The sequence below is a fragment of the Nicotiana tabacum genome, chromosome 10 (assembly GCF_000715075.1).
Source record: "Nicotiana tabacum cultivar K326 chromosome 10, ASM71507v2, whole genome shotgun sequence".
Classification (NCBI taxonomy): domain Eukaryota; kingdom Viridiplantae; phylum Streptophyta; class Magnoliopsida; order Solanales; family Solanaceae; genus Nicotiana; species Nicotiana tabacum.
The window spans coordinates 3,118,405-3,138,454 of record NC_134089.1 but is presented as its reverse complement, the minus strand read 5'-3'; the positions used below and the strand labels follow the sequence as shown (position 1 = coordinate 3,138,454).

The 20,050-nt window shown below is 36.2% G+C and overlaps 1 protein-coding gene across 2 annotated transcripts; it reads left to right on the top strand.

Moving 5' to 3' along the window:
• The first annotated feature begins 2,442 nt into the window (after positions 1–2,442).
• On the top strand, positions 2,443–18,884 carry LOC107773984 (uncharacterized). Of its 2 annotated transcripts, XM_075222487.1 has the most exons (17): positions 2,443–2,876; positions 3,844–4,240; positions 4,326–4,397; positions 4,512–4,574; positions 6,622–6,834; positions 7,278–7,880; positions 7,974–8,720; positions 9,664–9,948; positions 10,912–11,067; positions 11,853–12,271; positions 12,521–12,962; positions 13,202–13,528; positions 14,074–14,860; positions 14,938–14,996; positions 16,198–16,680; positions 17,341–17,379; positions 18,366–18,884. In XM_075222487.1, the coding sequence occupies exons 1-17, from the start codon at positions 2,500–2,502 to the stop codon at positions 18,549–18,551; spliced, it is 5,655 nt and encodes a 1,884-aa protein (XP_075078588.1). In that variant the 5' UTR covers positions 2,443–2,499; the 3' UTR covers positions 18,552–18,884. The 2 variants fall into 2 exon arrangements, with proteins under 2 accessions (XP_075078588.1, XP_075078589.1); XM_075222488.1 differs by lacking the exons at positions 2,443–2,876; positions 3,844–4,240; positions 4,326–4,397; positions 4,512–4,574 and adding exons at positions 5,733–5,881; positions 6,010–6,260.
• Positions 18,885–20,050: the final 1,166 nt, after the last annotated feature.

The following is a 20,050-nucleotide window of genomic DNA, read 5'->3' as shown; positions in this document are numbered from 1 at the left end:
GAAAAATTCAAGAGTAGTGAATCTAATGGCCAATCTGTTCCTCCTCCACTTCCCCCGGCTCCCCGACCGAAACCTGTTACCCGTCCTACACCTCTTATTCTTGATAGCGATAATAGTTTATTATAATTTATCGAGAGTCAATTTTGCCATAATATTGCACCCGGTGAACAATTACACCATGAATATATGAATGCTCTTTATGGTAATCCAACTATTGATGAAAATGATGATGAGGAAATAGATTTTGATGAAGTTAACCCAACTAATAATAATCCAAATGATCCCCCGTCTGACCCTCCTGTTACTGCCCCTATTTTTTCTAGACAACCTTCTAAACGGGCAGAAACATCTCTTGTTTGGCCTTTTTTATTCAACTAAGAGAAAAAAATAGGGCTAAGTGTAAAACTTGTGGCAAAGAGTTAGTTTTTAAATATGTTGGAAGTCGGGGAGGACGGGAAGTTTGACTAGATACATATTGCTACACCCTCAAGATAAAGCTAGATATTTTTGTATGAAAGCTTTGGCCGAGGGGACAAGTGCACCTAGTCAGGCTGACCTTAGTACCGGGTCAAATCAATTTCAACCGGGAATTAACACTATTACCGGTGGTATTTTATATTATGATCCAAAAAAAGATCGGGAAGAATTGACAAAAATGATTACTGTTATGTGCTTACCATATAGTTTTTCTTCTAACCCTCACTTTGTGCATTATATTAGAAAAGTTTATAATCCTACTTATAAAGGTTTTCCTCGCACAACCGTAAATAGTGATATTTATAAATATAAACATGAATATGAACAATATTTGCGCTATTTATTTACTCATATAAATTGTCGTGTTGCTATTACAAATGATATTGGTAGAAGTGGTAATGACTGTGATTACCTTACTGTTATCAGTCATTGGATTGATAAGGATTGGATAATGCAAAAGCGCATTATTGCTTATAGAATAATTAATTCACGTCACACATGGGCAGTTTATTTCTAGCACGATTACAGATATTTGTAGATATTTTTGCATTAGTGATAAAATAATGTCAGTTTCAATGGATAATACTACTAGTAACACAAATGTTGTAGCCTTGCTTACCACTACACTAAGTCCTGCATTTAGTAACATTTTTCATGTTAGATGTATTTGTCATATTTACCATTTAATTGTGGGTGATGGTATGCGAATTTTAAATGTTGAAATTGAAAAGGTTAAAATGGCTCTTAATTGGTTTTTTTATTCAAACCGTAGAAGTAGACTTAGATGTATATATACATCTTACTATATACATAGTATATAAGCCATATTCGATAGTATACATCTTACGATATACTATATATACATCTTAATATAGTAAGATGTATATATAGTATATATATATATATATATATATATATATATATATATATATATATATATATATATGAGAGAGAGAGAGAGAGAGAGAGAGAGAGAGAGAGAGAGAGAAGCCATATTCGAATATATATATATATATATATATATATATATATATATATATATATATATATCTTAAGATGTATATAATAGTATATAAATCGAATATTAATGTATAAATCTTAAGATGTATATATAGTAAATCGAATATAGCTTGTATATCTTAAGATGTATAGTATAGTATATATATTATAACGCATTGCTTTGAATATCTCTTTACAATATTTTTGTCTTTAAATTTGATTTAAAAAATTTAGGTGACAATTCTATAATATAATTTACTAGAAATTGCCTTAGATATTTCTATTACCATTTTTTTCTCTAACTTGTATAAAAATAATTTAAAAAATAGAAAGTATCCGTTGGGCCCGCTTAGGACCGTTTGGGCCCGCTTAGGCCCGGGACCGGTCCACTTAACACGTGCCCGTTAGTTCGTGGTCCCGGTCCCGGACCGGTTCCAACAAGAAGCCTGCGAAGCCTGGGACCGCTTAGGACCGGCCCGCCTATGACCGACCCACTTAGGACCGGGCCCGCAAAGCCCACTTAGGACCGGATCCGTGAAACCCACTTAGGACCGGGCCCGACCCACATGCCACCCCTACTCCAATATATTATGCTGGAATATTTTTCGGATTTTGAACAGTATTTTCGTTCAGATTTATCTTTACATAAAAAGTGGCTATATTTCAATTACTTTTAAAACTGTGACTATTTTTCAATTACCACTTGTAAATTTGGCTATTTTTGAATTTCTCCCAAATAACTCAACTATAATTTATGGTCGAAAGTTCAAATGATGCTACATTAATCCGAAAAAATATTCTCTTGTAGTTAGCGGTACTGCAAATTATATTTATGTTTATGGAATAAGTTACTGGAGTAAACTAGAAATTGGAAGTAATTATTATTTGAATATTTCCTTTTTAATTAGAAAAATAGTGACTCGTAAATCGTGATCTTATAAAGAATAACAAAATACCATTGGCTCTCTTTCTCAACTCAGTTTTCAGTTTAAGTTCCCACAGTAATGAATTTTGCTCCTTCCAATGGACACCATCGTTAACTCGGCGCTCGAAGAAATCTGCGCGCATGGCGAATCCGGTCTCCCTCTCTCTAAACTCTGGCAAAAGCTACGGCCTTCAATTTCAAATCAAGGCATTAAACTTTGCCCAAACGTCAAAAAGGTCATTTGGTCTAACCTTATTGACATTCCAGGCCTTAAATTCGAATCCCATGGCGTTGTTTATAATTCTCAGGAGGATAATTGTATTCGTTCAGTGGAGCAAAGTGAGCGATTGAATTTGAAAATCGTGGCGCCGGATTATATGTGTGATAATTTCGTTGGAATTTATGATATTGAAGCCTCTGATGCTAAGCTTTCTAAGCCTGAACGTCGTGCTCTTGGTTGCCTCGCGACTCTTAGGTTTTCATTCAATTCTTTCTCTGTTTCTTTTCTGAGCATATTTCAATTGCTTACCGTTACTTACATAGTTTGAGTGAGCACGGAATTTTAAGAAAAAAATTACTTTCAAAACGTTGTAGCTACAGTATTAATCATTTAATTAAGGGTAAAATAAGAAGTTTATAATGCACATTCCTTTTGTAATAGGAAAGGGTGCCATATAAATTGGAACAGAGGGAGTATTATTTTTCGAGGAGTAAGGCAGCTTGTGTTCACCTTGACTAATGTAAACTACTATAGACTAAAATTATAGATGTTGGGTAAACTTGAAGAAAATGGGCTCACATTGAGGGTTGTAATTGGGATTTGAACCTGGAATCTCCAGGTTGTTAATCTTAAGCATCACTCATCCCTTTGGGACGAGCATATAGCAATTATATAAGCTGTCGTAAATCAGCAGTCTTTTTTTGTAGCGAAATTTGGTGAAATCATGCTTATGCTGTGCTTAGTTAGAGGTTGTAGTTTTACTCTGTGATTTGAAAGGTGGAAATTTAAGTGAAACCTTGAGAAAATTTGGAGAAGGTAAAGGAAGTTATTCATTGGGTTGGGGCTTATAGATGATATTTGAAATTCTTTTGTCAAATAAGTGTTTGTTTTACAATCTGGTCCATTCTTTCAATTTCAACTTTTTATTTTTGAAATGGTAAGGTATTATAGATATAAAAAAATCAGCACTAAGAGAACTTCAACTTGAAATAGAGAATTTGAAATTTGAAATTTGAAAAAGTTGTTTGAGAAGTGTTTCAATTTTCAAATGAAACAATAGTTTCGACACACAAAATTTAACTTTTTTTTCCAAGTGAAAGTCATGTCCAAACACAACTCAACTTCCAAATACCCTTTTTCAACTTCAAATACTCTTTTTTTTCATAGTAATGGAAGTAGCTTTATTGCTGATCAAAGTCTCTTAACTATGACCGAGTTTCAGAGGAAATGGAATCGCCCAAAATGAGCTTGGTAAAGACTTTGACATTAAAGGAAATGACATGTTCTACATATTGAAGAAGCTTGAAAGCCGAGGATTGATTGTCAGACAGTCAACAATTGTTAGGACAAGAGACATGGACGGAGAAGGGGACTTGAAAAAAAATCCAGTTAATACCAATATGCTCTACTTATCACGCTACGCAAAGAATTTGGGTAGTCAACAAAGGCTTGAGATAACCAAGGGGGATAATTCCTTGGCGGATAGTGAGATCATTGATGGAAGAGATGAAAATAGTGGTGGTGTCGCTGAGGAATCTTTTAAAGTAGATGTGCATGTAAAAGATTTTCTTCCGGAACTAGAAGCTATCTGTGATAAGCTTGAAAAAACTGAAGGAAAGGTTGGTTGTAAAGTTGAATGCTACATCTATCTGGTTTTTAGATGTACACTATTGCTGATTCTTTTATTTCTTTTCATGTACAAAGGTCCTTGCTATAACAGATATCAAGCAAGAACTTGGTTACCGAATGACTTCCGGGCATAGGCGATGGAGATTTGTACCTTCTTTTCCACTGATTTCCTTTCTATTATGTTTTACCTTAAGTATATTCCAACTTGTGAACCCATCACATGCATCATTATTGAATCTTTTACCAAAACTTTTACCCTAGGTTCTCAACAAGCTGAAGGAAGCTCAAGTGGTGAAGAAGGAAAAAGTCATAGTAGACGGGAAGGTAAGTGAAAAGTACTTTATAAGTACCAATTGCTGTGGGTTTTATCTATTACACTTTTTTGGGTCAAATATCTATTACACTTTTACAAATATCTATGACGTCATGGAAGAGCTCATGACTCCACTGCATATTCTCCCATTTCTTCTATTGTTTCTCTTTTTCATCTATGGAATTAGGTCCAAGGGTCGTATAATTAGTTTTCTAAAATTTTCTCCTATTGGAATGAACACATTTGTTAGGAATCCGCGAATTACACCTGCTTTCTGAACAAATTTAATCTAGTGGAATGCAGTTTCATTATTGTTGATCATTTATGCTAGGTTTCTTTATTGTTTGATAGGTGTTTCAACCAACTTTATCACTTACAATAAAGAATATTTTTGATTAGATCTTTTGCAGCTGTTTAATCCAATTTCTACTGAAACTTTAGATGTAGAAAAGGCCTTGCTTTTAATAATAGAATTGTACAGTATTTATAGGAGAACAAGTACATCAACATAGACTAATTAATTCCTAGTTCGTAGGAGATCCTTGAATCAAGGAATTTCATCTGAATTGTTTCCTAGAATAACTCCTAACAACTTTTCCTAAAATATCTGCTAACCTATATTACAGGAGCAGATTATAATCAAATCCGTCAGCTCATTCGAGGAGCAGATTACCTCATTTGACACTCCCCCTCAAGTTGGCATGTAAATATCGAACATGGCTAACTTACTGACGGAAGACTCAAAAGTAGTTCTAAAAAGACCTTTTGTGAAAATATCTACAACTTGTTCAGTAAGCTAAAAGAGTTGGATTTGGAGATTGGTAGTGGATATTGTCTTTTGCTAAGTTACTCTTTATGACATAACTGATGTTTGTGTCCAAAGAATAGGGCAAAGATTCATGGGGTTGATCTGATAGTTTTCTTTAACTTTTTCCTTTTTTTTTGGGGGGGGGGCTAACTTACTTACAATAGATTCCAGTGCAAGTTTCTTACCTTCACCTTTTCATGTCTTCATTTTCTTTCTAACTAAACAGATTTCAAAGTTCCACTTTTATCCCTCTACGTCTTATAAAGAAAAAACCCGTATGTGTCATCAACAGGGAAGAGGAACTTCTAAGATTTGAGCTTTAAGAGGAACTTCTAAGATTGTGAGGTGTCAGAATTTCAAAGATTGGTTGAATTACTTATCAAACAAAGTACATCTCAGGATCACAGCGATGTATGGAGGTGGAAGCCAGGGAACAGTGGAGTTTTTTCTGTTAAGTCTTATTATAGGAAACTTTTGATCAGGGAGGAGGTAGACTTTCCACGTTTTTCGGTATGTATCCCTAGGGTACTGAGAAAGGTGTGTTTTTTCATCTGGTTAGCAGCACGAGGGGTGATCTTAATGGCTGATAATCTAAGGAAGAGGAAAATTACTTACGTCAGCTGGTGTTCTATGTGTAGGGATCAGGTGAAGACGCGTACCATCTCCTTCTACATTGCTCGGTAGCTTCTTGGTTATGGTGGGAAATCCTGTATCGGTTTGGTACATTTTGAGTGATGCCCGACACAGTGAAAGAAATATTGTTTAGATGGAATTGCAGAAGACGGAGGGGGAGCCCCAGGGCGTGGAAGGTTGCTCCACTTGCACTTATGTGGGTCGTGTGGAGAGAGAGAAATAGAAGAGTTTTCGAAGGGTAGAGAATAATTTCACAGTTAAGAAATAGCCTCAATAGCCTCTTGGCCCTTATTGCTTTTTGGTGCACTCATGAGATTCCTGTATGTACAGACGATTGGGTGACGTTTGTAGAGAGCCATTTGTTTTTGTTAGGTTTTTTACTTTTTGGTATACCACTTGTATGCAGGTTTTTGCCCGACTATCAACAAATTTTGTTTACTTCATCAAAAAAAGAAGAGTCTTAAGCTCTTACGTATATTATTACTGCTCACAACATGGTAGCTGACTGTACTCTGACAAAAGTTTTCATTTTGTGTGAATATTAGCTAAAAAAACTGCAGCCTATGAATTAGGACTTTGACTGGCTAATTAATTGCCTAGCTTTTGCACCTTCGCAGGAACTCGAGTGTCTATATCTATTAAAGGCGTTTTCACGAAAACATTTTGAGCCAAAATCTAGCATGCGTGGATGTGATGATCTTGATAATGAAACAGCAATGAAAAAGGCCAAGAGAGGTCACATTTCGGACCTGCTTTTAGAGCTTCCTATAGAGCATCAGATTTACGATATGGTTGATGCTGAGGGAGGTAGAGGGTTGCCATTCATTGAGGTATTGGATATTTTCTTTTATGAATATCTAATCTAATGCTGGTGTCATTTTGCTAGTGCTGCTGTTATTTTACGTGTATATTCTCTTCTTCATTTCTGGTGTAATTTCATCGATCTATAATTTGTGTCTTGGATCATAATTTTTTGGTTCTTTTGTCAGTCAACTTTGAACTCAAGTTGATTATGTCTTTATGATCTTTTTAGGTGTAATTTCACCCAAAGCCTCATTTTTTGTCTTTATGATCATTCTTCAAGCCTTGGATAATATTTTGAATTTTTTGTGAGTCGGGTATGTGGTGATTTGGTACTCATACATGTGTATAATTTGGATAATTTATAGTTGCATTTCTGTATGTGTGTGCATTGACTTTCAAAAATATGACTCTTATGTGAGGGTTCCTTCATATGTACATATGTGATTCTTTGCCATTATAATGTACACAGGTGTGCAAAAGGCTGGGAATAAACAACAAACAACACTATGGTCGGCTGTTTGATATTATTAATAGATTCGGAATATATATGGAGCCAGAACTCATGAACAAAGCCAAGGGTTACCGACTCTGGACGCCTGGAAACCGTAATCCTGGAGCTTCAACTATCACTCTGAATGAACCAGTAGTAGACCCTTCAGAAATTTCTGGTTGCACTCCACTTGGAACAGATTTAGAGTTTCAAGAGAACTCGGCATTAACCATACAAGCAGTGGATGCTTCAGTTCCTGAAGATGACAGTGTAGCTAATAGCGAAACTGTAAACACAGGAATCAAACCAAAAGTTTCTGATGGCTTGGTGCTGGATGAAAAGGATGAATCTGTCCCACTTTTTCTGAGCAGATCACCGGACTCGACCATCAAGGTAAGCAGTACCACTTCTGATCCAGAGTTACAGCCTGTGACTGCAGCATCACTGAATGTTGCGCCAGTGGAAGCGCTGGCTCTTGCTGTGCCTTCACCTTCAAGACGCCGATCTTATCCAAGGTATCCCTGTCTTACATTTGATGCAGCCAATGCAAAGAGGGAGCAGTGGATACTTAAACTTCTACAGGTGTTTTTACTCGCCCGTTCTTTTAAGCTCTTCTGTCCGTTAGGCTACATATTTCCACAGGTGAAGTATCACAAATATTTTGTCTTTAATCAGGAGGAGAAGTTCCTGGTCAGATCAGAGCTATACAGACGGATTCAGGATCTTGAGAAGGAGAAGACGACAATGACAGACAGAAAGACCTTAGATCGTTGTCTGAATAAGCTCTTGCAAGGAGGACATTGTAAACTTATCGTTGTTTATGTCCCTGTTCTAACAAATTGCAAAAACAGCCGTCGGATACAGGTGGTTTTGCACCCTTCGGTTTCTACTGTATCTGCTGAACAGATTCATGAGAGATTCAGGTCTTTTGAGACACAAATTCGCACTCAATCCTCTTCTCAATTGGAAAAGGGAGAGCCAATTCCTCAACTGAATGATCTCACCAGGACCCATAAAAGCATAAAATTGGATAACCAAGCTGAGCGAGCTGAAGCCATGCGTGCAAATGGATTTGTACTGGCCAAGATGGTTCGCACAAAGCTTCTTCACGTCTATCTGTGGGAATATGTGAATAGTTTGCCTTGTTGTGATGATGATTTGTCATCTTTTAAAAACGGTCATGACCTAAAAAATCCTCATAGTACATGTAAATTAATTGATCTAAATGCAGCCATTAAGGCCATGCCGCTTGAACTGTTTTTACAAGTTGTTGGATCTACTCAGAAGTTTGAGGATATGATAGAGAAATGTAGAAATGGGTTTTGCCTTTCTGATCTTCCTCTGCTGGAGTACAAGCGTCTGATGGATATCTTAGCGATTGGACGACTATCATGGTTGATTGACATTTTACGACGTTTGAAGGTATGATGAATTTTACTTCGAAAATTTCAATCGTTGATGCTTGGTGCAATGTGGTTTCTAGACGAGGCTTTCCCCATAATGTTTTGATTCCTAGAGGCTGTAGGAACTATTGGGATAGGAATGTTGCTATTGGAAGAGGGGCCCATTCATTCATGCTTTTCTCAAAAGACAAATTTTCTTCTATCTACATGCCCTATTTCCATAGGAGCCTAAAATGTTATCCAACAGTTCCGCTGGAGTTCACTTTCAGTTTCCATTATCCACTAGATGCATGCCAGAGGCTTTTCAATGAAAGGAAGAGATCATAACGTAGTTCAGGTTTCTTGTAGAGAATCTGATAAATGCAATTCAGTCACTGATATCTCTTGAATAAGTTCAGAAATTATTTAAGGGAGAACTTTGATGAGAGTGAAAATTGTTTTCTTTGTAATTATCTCAGCAACTTTGTTCTGCTGGTATTCTAATATAAAGTTACTCTTTACCGATTAAAAGAAAGTTGTTTTCTTCCAGAATATTTAGAACCTGCGGAGTACTCAAAGAAATAGCATTTTCTGTAGTTTAAAGCTATTTGAGACACTTGTGGCACGTCTAATAGGTAACGAGTTTCAGGTATGGAGTTTCAGGAGTAATATTCAAAGAAAGTTGATAATTATAATTCGTGGTAACTGCCTTACAACATATCTCTCCCTGTGAAATACATTTTTACTAGCCATTCCTGTAAGTAAACTTAATCCTAAAGCTGCAAATATTAGTGAAAAAACTGGTAGTATTCACTCTCTGAAAAAGAAAAAGATTCATGTATGGAAAAATCAAAACTGAGTTATGGAATTCATTATATTAAAACTCCTTCCTGTGCTTTAATGAGAAAGTATTGGGTGTTAAGAGTTTCTGTGAGTTGTTTATGGATACAGTAGTTAATTGATCTTGTAATTATATATGGCAGTTGTTTCGGCTTGTATGTGGTGGACATCCAGAAAACACAGAAAATCTCCCTCATACTACTCTGACTCATGCATTGGAGCTTAAACCTCACATTGAGGAACCTGTTTGCTCAGTGGGTTCATCTCATGTTATTCATTGTCCAGATCTTCGCCCTCAAATCAGACATGATTTTGTTCTTTCAAGTAGAAAAGCTGTTGAGGAATACTGGAACACTTTAGAGTATTGCTATTCTGCCAGTGATCGTAAAGCCGCTTTGCATGCATTCCCCGGCTGCGCAGTTAATGAGGTTTATCCTGTTTATTTTCTTTGCATTTCAGTGACTACTTTGAATTTCCATTCTTTGAGCGTAGTGATGTCCATGGGGAGCCGGATGACACCGGGTCTCTTTCATATGCAGCCTTACCTTGCATTTCTAGAAGAAGTTGTTATATAGCAACTCAGGAAAAGGCCCAGAGTTTATAATACTTGATGCAACAGAGTGCTTAAAGCCAAGGGGCGTTAATAAGCCAACTTATGTTGAAGTTTTGCATTTAATAGCATGTCTAATCATTTCCTTGGAGTTCGATTGGATCCTTGAAAGTTTTAGGAATGTGGGGCAATTTCTTGTTGTACTGCTATTTTTCTATGATTTCTTATTTATTATTTAAAAAAATTACTCCCTTTGTTCCATTTTACATGACAGCTGGAATAGGAGTTCAAAATGTTACTCTGACTTGTATATTGTATCAAATAATAATTGAAGAAAAATATTAAAGTAATGGTTGAAAAGTTACCTTAATAGAGGAAAGATCAAGTCAAACTTAAAAATTTGAATAGTGTAGTGATTTGAATTCTGGAAAGTTGTGAAATTTGTATAGAAATGGAATTAGAGTCAAGCATTTCGGAACGTCCCAAAATAGAAAGTGGCCTTGGAAAGGAAAGAAGAGCGTTTTTCTTTGATTTGTTAATTTGGAGCAATAAGATGGATTGCCGCGCAAGATTATTTCAATGCCTATCAAAAGGAAATAGATTGCCTTTTAGAACTGTCATTTGTTTATAAAGTATGATGGCTAACTTTGGTCAGTCTCTTCTCCTTTGCGTGTTGATGGCTTGTTCGTGCTTAAAGACTTCCTGCTGATGAGTATTATGTTTGGAGAACTGTTATTTTCATTTCATCTGTTTTGTTGCATTATATCTAATTTATTTATCCCTCTTTATTGTTTTTCCTTAGTTTCTGTTTGTGCTGAGAGGGAAGTAAAATGTTTGTCAGGTATTTCTCTTCCGGTCATGGGCCTCAGTTAGAGTTATGACGGCTGATCAGCGGGCTGAACTCCTTAAGCGTGTTATTAACGATGGCCCGCACAGAAAACTTTCATTCAAGGAGTGTGAGGAGATTGCTAAAGATCTGAATTTGACTTTGGAGCAGGTTCTTCTGTGTTTTCTTTTGCCCACTCTCTGAGTTGCAATAAGAAAATTGTTTAATGAACTTACAGGACATTTCGAAGTTGAATTTGTTAAAGAAGTACTACTCTGGCTGATTATCTCACTTATCTCACTTATCTAACTGTTAGACTTGATGAATTTGTAACTATATCTTTGTATTAGGTAGCACATTTAATTAATGTATCAATGAATGCATCAAACAAGCACCCAAGGGTGTGGCCTAGTGGTCAATAAAGTGGGTGAGAACCATGAGGTCTTGGTTCAAATCCCAGAGGAGGTAAAAACACTAGGTGATTTCTTCCCATCTATCCAAGCCTTGGTGGACAGAGTTACCTGGTACCTGGCACCTTTGCTGGTGGGAGGTGGCAGGTATCCAATGGAATTAGTCTATGCGGGCGGAAGCTGGCCCGAAAACCACGGTTATCAATAGGAAAATAAAAAAGATTGCATCAAATGACGCCTAATGATCACTTTTATATGCATGAAAAGCTAAAAAGTAGTTTCCATTAGAAATCATCTTGATTGGGACTCTCATGTAATGAGTGAAGAAATTATTCTAGACCTAAAGGGTTAGTCGTTTTATTGTAGAAAACTGTGTTTTTGTTTGATTAAACAAATTTAATTAAATTAATATTTGGGCTGTCACATTCTGAGAGGCTTTCTTACATGTCACAGGGGAAAAATTAGCTAATTCCAATTATAATGTCTCATTTAATGATAATGGTATTCAAGCCATACATCTTCAGTCAGGTGACAATTCACTTGCAGGTACTTCGAGTCTATTATGATAAGCGACAACGAAGACTTACCAGATTTGAGCGAGCTTCAGATGCTGGAAAGGGCGAAATTCAACCAAATCAAGGTACACCTGCATTATCTCCAAAAAAAAGGAAAAGATCTGTAAAAGGGAAATCCTCAAAGCATACCGAAGCTGGCACCGAGTTTGGACGGCCCCATCAGACGTTTAGCCAGATAATCAATGAGGAACAAAGCTCTTTCCTGTCTACTTCTTGCCCACACACATGCAGCTTGGAGGAATATCACGCAAGAGATGACGTGGTAGCTGCTGAAGAATCAGAATTACCTGAAGATGACAGGGTAGGACGTGCTTTTCTTGCTAAATGTGCCTTGTCAAGAGTAAAGCCTACACGCAGGGGAAAGTTTCATTGGACAGATGATGCAGATAGGTAAATGTTTTGAATTATAGAATTTCTTCTACCTCGGGAGGTAAAAAAAACTAATGGCTGGTCGTTGTGACTTGTGAACAGATTTTTCAAAGTTCCTGATGACAATTAGATTCTTAAGCTTAAATCCTTGTCATAAAATTGGTGATTTACTGCCGCTCCCTTAATGCTTTATCCGTGTTAACCTGTTGCCTGGATCTATTTGTATGTTTATGCTTGTTACTTGGATTACATGAGAAACTTCATGTACAGGGAACTGGTGATCGAATATGCAAGACACCGAGCTTCTCTTGGAGCAAAATTCCATCGTGTAGACTGGGGAAAACTTCCAAATCTACCAGCACCACCTGATTCCTGCAGAAGGAGAATGTCGGCGTTATTGAGAACTAGTCCACAGTTCTGCGATTCTGTCATGAGACTGTGTAATGTGCTTAGTCAACGTTATGTGCATTACCTTGAGAAATTCCAAAATAAAACATTGAACGATGAGGGTCACCAAGCAATGCAATGTGATTTTTTTAAACTTACCTCAGACTTCCTCTCTCAAGAGCCGTGGGATAACTTTGATGATGCCAATATAAAATTGGCCCTGGATGATGCTCTGCGATACAAAAAGATTGCCAAATCGGCGACCGTGAAGGATGTTCAACCTTTCTTTGATAAGTGCTCAGATGTTAATACCGATGAAAGACATGTGAGATATTTCATGAGCTTGCGTGGCATGAATTTGTCCTGAATCTTTTAGATTTAGGCGTAGCATTTCGACAAAGATTTCAGCAACTTGAGATACCTGCACGTGCTCTAGATTGTTTGCAGAAGTGTAGCTTACTTGTGTTTTAAAAAAACAAACTGTGACTAACTCTATCTTATGTTTTCTTTACCAGATTGCTATTAGAATTTTTTTAATTTGGTTCATGTTCCCCTCTCTTTCAGGTTTCTTATGGTCCTCAATCAGTTTTACCACTTTCTAGTGGCCAATATGTTGAAAATTTTCCTGGAAAGACTGAAGATTCTAGTGCACCATTAAGCTCAAATAGGATCTTGCAGAAGTATGTGAAACTTACAATTGGCGGTACCGCCATTAGCAAACGGTTATATGAATCAGTAGCTGTTGCTAGTGCTGCAGAGCTATTTAAGCTCATCTTCCTCTGTAGTTCAAAATCTCCGCTTGTGCCGACCTTGCTTGCTGAAACTTTAAGGCGCTATTCTGAGCATGATCTCTTTGCTGCTTTCAACTACCTCAGGGACAAAAAAGTTTTGGTAAATCTTGTTTTTTACTATGTATTTAGCTGTTAGCCTTGGTATATTTCTGACTTACACTCCCTCCGTCTCAATTTATATGATGATCTTTCTGTTTTGAGAAGTTCCAAAGTATTTGATACGATTCCGTTAAGTATTTTACTTTATAAGATTTCCCCAACTTTTAAGAATTCAAATTCATCAAACTATTCACATGTGTACTTCAATGTGATGTAAGATTAGCTTTTCATTCATCTCTGTAATATTTTCGTCCACTACGCTAGTATAATAATGTCTAATATTTTGTGTGAGTCAAACGCCATATAGAGAGACAGGAGTATAAATTTACAGCTTTCTTTTGAAACTAATATTTCATCTATATCCTATAAACTTGAACTTAGAAATAAATGAAATTCAGTTTCAGTTTCTTTCAATAGGTGTTCTGTTGCTGCAAAGACCCACCCTGCATCTTGACCTATAAATTTTTTTTAAAAAAGAAGAGAGACTCATCCTGCATCTTTTTTTCTGGAGATAATTCCTAAGCTTTAAATCTTTTCTCCTTGCAGATTGGGGGAAATTCCAATAGTCCTTTTGTCCTTTCTCAGACCTTCTTGCATTGTATATGTATTTCTCCATTCCCACCTAATACTGGAAAAAGAGCTGCTAAGTTTGCTAGCTGGCTTTGTGAAAGAGAGAAGGAACTGATCGCTGAGGGGGTGGATATTCCAATTGATTTGCAGTGTGGAGATGTTTTCCACCTCTGTGCTCTACTTTCTTCAGGAGAACTATCAATTGCACCATGCCTACCGGATGAAGGTGTTGGAGAGGTTGAGGATTCCAGAGTAGCTAAACGTAAATACGATGACAGTGAATTTTCTGAGAGTGATACGTATAAAAAGTTGAAAACTTCAACGGCTGGTGATGGTGAGATTTGCTCGCGACGTGCAAAAGGTTTTCCAGGAATTAGGTTGTGCTTGAGGCATGCTGCATTTTCAAGAATAAAAACTATGGATTCACTCAAAGACATTGACAAATATAATCGCATACTATCTGTTGAAGAGCATCAAGCTGTTACTACATCAGGCGCTGATCTTGGCAGTGCCTCATTCGGCCCAGATGACCAAGTAAATGAACTTCATGATAGTGGGGTCCCATATACTGCAGTTTCTCCCACCGAGTCACCATGGCAAGCCATGACTACCTATGCTGAACATGTTTGTTCTTTCGGTTCTTGCCCTGAACAGAACTCTCTGGTACATCCAGAAATGTTTAGGTCTGTTTATTCTGCTATTCAAATGGCTGGTGACCACGGTTTGTGCATGAAAGACATCTCGAAGATTCTAAAGATGCAGGGTATGTAACCACAAACCTACAATGTCTTTTAACCCCTCCATTTAGATATTCATTGCATCTGGTAATTATTGTTTCAGAGAAAAAGGTTTCGGAAGCTGTTGTTGAGGTGCTAGAAGCATTTGGACGAGTTTTGAAGGTTCGTCTGAACTAACAGTTAGCTATCTTCCCTTGTTTTCCCTGTACACTGTCGGATGAAGTTTCATATGCACCTACTTAGAATTACTAATAAAAGAAGTCTGATGAAATCCTCAGTTGTGGTTTATCTGGTTTTATTTGTGATATATAATGATTTTCACTCATTTAACTGGATAGAAAATATTAGTAAAGGGATGATTTAAAAAGAAGTCTTTCTTGTAGAGAAAATAGAAGCTGTTTGGTTTATTTGTTTTTTTAACAGATCCATGTAATGGTTAGGTTGATGTGGATTCACCTGTGTAGATTTTTATGCTAGTTTTTTCTTGAAACTCCTCTAGTTTCTTCATCGTGGGTTTAACTTTTCTGTGTGGTGTGTTTGTCTTGTCACTTATGCATGTCTAAATCTTGAAAATTTACTTAATATGTACTGACGAACCACTCCTGAAAACCGATGGATATTACCTTGAAATTCTCAGGAGCCCCCAAACTATGATTATTTTTAGAATTATGGCTAACTTTGGTAGGTTTTAACATTAAATGACGGTTTTAAGTGCCACATGAGATAAAAGATTCAGAGGATTTACCATATTCACCTGAATTTTTTTGTAAAGCATAGTGCACCGAACCAAATAGGGAGAGAGGATGGGAATAGAAGCTATGAGCAGATGGGTAAATGCTTGGAAAATAAGTTCCCTTATGTCTTGAGTTGGTTTAGTGATGTAGAAAATTTTGGTAGGTTTAAAAATGAATAAGGTGACTAGGCACCAAACAAGTGTCTGTGTCTGCATAGTCGTCATAAACAAACACACATGGACTTCAAAATTATTGTATTACTAGTAGATTGCTCTTCTGTTTCACTTTTGGTGTGTTGTCATTCTTCTCATTAAAGGGTTAGCATGTCTCTTGTGTTGTGGATTCATATATCATTCAGCCCCGTGTTCTACGAATAAGATTGACTTACATGCTGAATTTGCCGCGGACCAGCTTCTTCGCATATTAGATTGTGTGGAGCTAGCCACTAATGCTCAAAATAAACCCATGACATTATGTACTGTGCTTGGTGTAGTTGTTTGTTTTACATGCGGGGTGATCAAAGGAAAGAAGGTATTGTGATAGAAGTCAAAGGGTATGAAACAAAGTACAGTAGATAAACCATTGGGCGTTCTGTTTGACTAATCATCTAGTGGGACCCAAAAATGCAGGTCAATGCCTATGATTCTATTCGGGTGGTTGATTCTTTATATCGTTCCAAGTACTTTTTGACTCCAGTGGCTGCTATTCATCAAGATGCTACATTATCTTCTTGTGGAGATTCTGAGGCTAAAGTCAATGAGTCTATTACCCACAATGGAGAAGATCATAAAGATGTTGAGTTGCAGAAGGAAATAAGTGGGAATTCTGATAAGGTACACAAAATCACAATTCTTAATCTTCCTAAAGCAGTTGCCGAACCTTCAAGTGAAAAGCAAGCCATCAATGAGGCCAAAGGTTGTCGCCATACTGAAGCTAGTTCACCCACAAGAAATCACCCAGAAGAACCATATGAGCTCCGCTCTAATGGTTTGCATTTGTGTAAGCCAATATTGCCTTGGCTAAATGGTGATGGTACAACAAATAAACCTGTCTACAAGGGACTTGTACGCCGTGTTCTTGGCATAGTGATGCAAAGTCCAGGAATAGAACAGGTATGCTCTTTTACTTTTGCAAAAACATGGATACCTTATCATAACCAGTGAATCTGTGCAATTTAGAACTGTCACTTTCTAAATTTGTGCATAGTGAATTGCTTCAAAATGTTAGAGAAAAATTGATCTTTGTTGGTTGTAGAATAAATCAGTGAATTTCTCCTTAATTTTTGTGTAACTCTCTTGTTAATATAGTTTCATTTTTCATTGTATCCAATCTCCCCACTTGTGGGATTACACTGGGCATGATGTTGTTGTAGTTGTATCCTGTCTTTTCTTATTTCCTACTACTTCACTTGTAGGCTTCTGTAAAAGGTGCGATCGTGTTAAGTTTTCTCGATCTTTTCAATGTACCCTCATAGATTTTCTGCTGTGTTCTTGAGAACACCGCTTTCTATCAATTTTTAGTGCTTCATGTCATATGGATTCACTCATTTCCCTATGAATATTGGGACTCAATCATAGGATCATTGTTAATCTTCATTTTGATCATTGATGAAAAAACTGTGCAAACAGTAACCAATTTAAACATCCAGTATGAGCTTTACTATTTATGTATAACCTTCCTCATAGCAAATTTTTTGTATATATATTATATACACACAGGTACTTCTGATTTCATATTTTTAGTTTGAAACTGACTACTTAATTGTTGTTCAGGGTGATATTATCAGGCAGATGCATGTTCTGAATCCACAGGTATGAATTTTACTTACGTTTCTTCAGACTTGTCTAGACAGGCCCCAAATTGAGCTTTGGTTTGTTGAGAATCAAATAAAAAGTAACATGAAGCTAGTATAGCCACTTTCCATGGAAATGGCGCATTGCATTTCGTGTTTCCTTTGGTTTCCTTACTTGTTACTTAAACCTATCTCTAGGGAGGATCTTATTAAGGTAAAAATGAGTAGGAATTAAATATTTGAGCGGTTTCAATGTTCTTGCCCAAGAAATTGCAAATTTTCCAATAATCTGTGCTCCAAAGGCTTTCTCTTTCCTTGAGTTATTACTTTTAACTGTTAATATTGTTTTGAAATTTTCTATTATTTCTTTCTGTAAATTCCTCTAAGGTGTTTCATATTGCCTTTGTGAGTGCACCACATGGTCTTATATCTAAGCTTTCATTTTGGAAGTCCTGATATGCCTTTTGAACATTAACAAATTATCTCTTTACCCAGAGGTGGATCCAGGATTTAAACTCTATGGGTTCAACTTTCAAGGTTTTTAGCATTGAACCCATTATATTTTAAAAAATATGGGTTCATATATACTATATTTATAATTTTTATGAATTTTGCACATAAACTTTTACTTGAGTTCAATTGAACCCGTCGCTAACACACTACATCCGCCCCTGTCTTTACCATACATGTAGTTTCTCAAAGCTAATATCTTTCTCTAGCTTGTGAGTGTTTTGCATCCTAGGCAGAGAATTGCCGGCATGTATAGTATCCATTAGTTCCTTCGTCCTAAATTTGCAACAAGGGGAACAATTAGATAACTAAGATAATGAAAGGTTTGGTAGTAATGGAGAACTCACTACCTCAAGGTCATCTTTTCAACAATTATTCAAAAAATCTTTTTGCTAATAATGTGTTATTGGTATGAGATAGACAACTCTTGATATTTAAGAGACACTTTTACCTTTACCTTTTTATCTTCTAAAACATTCTTGTTGTGTCTTTTAGAGTTGCAGAAGTTTGTTAAATATGATGGTTCTGGACAACGATATCTTTATGCGTAAGATTCCTCAAACAAAACCAGCTGAAGCCCCAATGCTTCTTGGTAGTCTTCTTGATAGCCATTTCAAGAAGGCGAAGTTAATTTCAAGGGAGCATTTCTTCGCAAACCCCTCTAGTACACACCTGTTGTAAAGAACAATAAGTACGTAATTATGTGGGCAGACGTTGGATCTAGTTATTTATTTGTTCTTCGCTTTGTGTCTCCTAGTGCGGAAACAACCTCTGGGTTCAAGTTTGCGTACACACCTACTTGTGAGGACTCACTGGGCTTGTTGTTATTGGTGTTGTTTTTTGTCTCCTAGTAGTTGTTTTGGAATGAGGCGTATTAGTTGTTGTAGTAGTCTCCTCGTTGATCTTTGTATAGTAATTTCTCTTGGAAAAATGCTCAACTTGTAGGACATGTTCAGTTGACGAACCCCTTTAGTTTATTTATAGCCTTTTTGGCCAAGTTTGTTTTGGCTAAAAGTGTTTTTTTTTTGTTTTTTACCGAAAGTGCTTTCTTTACAAAAGGTGTTTGACCAAGCTTTTAGAAAGAAAAAACTGTTTTTGAGTATAAAAATAAAAGACATGTTCATGAACAATTTGTATTATAATACAGTTTTAGCACAACATGATTGTTTCTTACTCCTAAAAAATCCATGGATCCAAAGACAGTTAGAAGTATGTTTCACAAATGACTATGAGACGAGAATCAAGAAATTAGTTGATAAATTGATGTGTACCTAATTTATTAATGTTTGGTTTTAAATCAAGAAGATGGGCGATATATAATTTGATTTAGTATTAAGCTAGAAAAATTTTGAGCAAAACTGAATCAAAGTGAAAGTAAATAATTCATTTTACAATTTTTAAATTTAATAGAACTAGAAATAAAAAATAATAGAAACTCTCTCTCAAAAAGCACTGCACAGACACCATAGATAGATCAAAAATAGCAATAACTACAACTACAAATATGAGTTTCTTCTTCATATTTTTAAACCAGTTTGCATTAAAATTAAAAATCAGAGTTTATTAAATATTTAACAAAAACCAAAAGGGAATCTTAAGTAAATGTCTCAAATAAGCCCTAACTTACCAACCTCTGGTCATTAATCATAGACTTTTCAAAACTAACCAAGCACATATAAAAATTGAAAATTCAAAAAAATAAGGTTCTTTCTATTCAAAAATCTCATGCAAAGTTCTCATTCCATAATTTTAAGCGTGATCAGCAACATTAGATGCAAGACGGAAAGGAAATTCATGGATGAGGTAGCAAACAAGGTGATGAAATACAAAAAATTAAGCAAAAAAAGATGTTTTTTCAATGGGTATAGTTGAAATTCATTGAAAACATATAGATGAGTCAATATACAAAATTTGAGAAAGATTGGAGGTGATTTGGACTGATTTGGTATCAAAATTCGTAGTTAAAATCGAGTTCAAAAAATACTTCTGTGACACATGTATCAAACATGTATCGCGCATGTATCACACATAGGTATACATGTGATACATATTTGATACAAATATGATACATATGTGTTACACAAATAATACAACGTGTGATTCATATATCATTTTTTCATGTTCATCTTCTACTTCGAATTTTCAATTCAAACCACCCCAAAAGTCCACCAATTCATCCC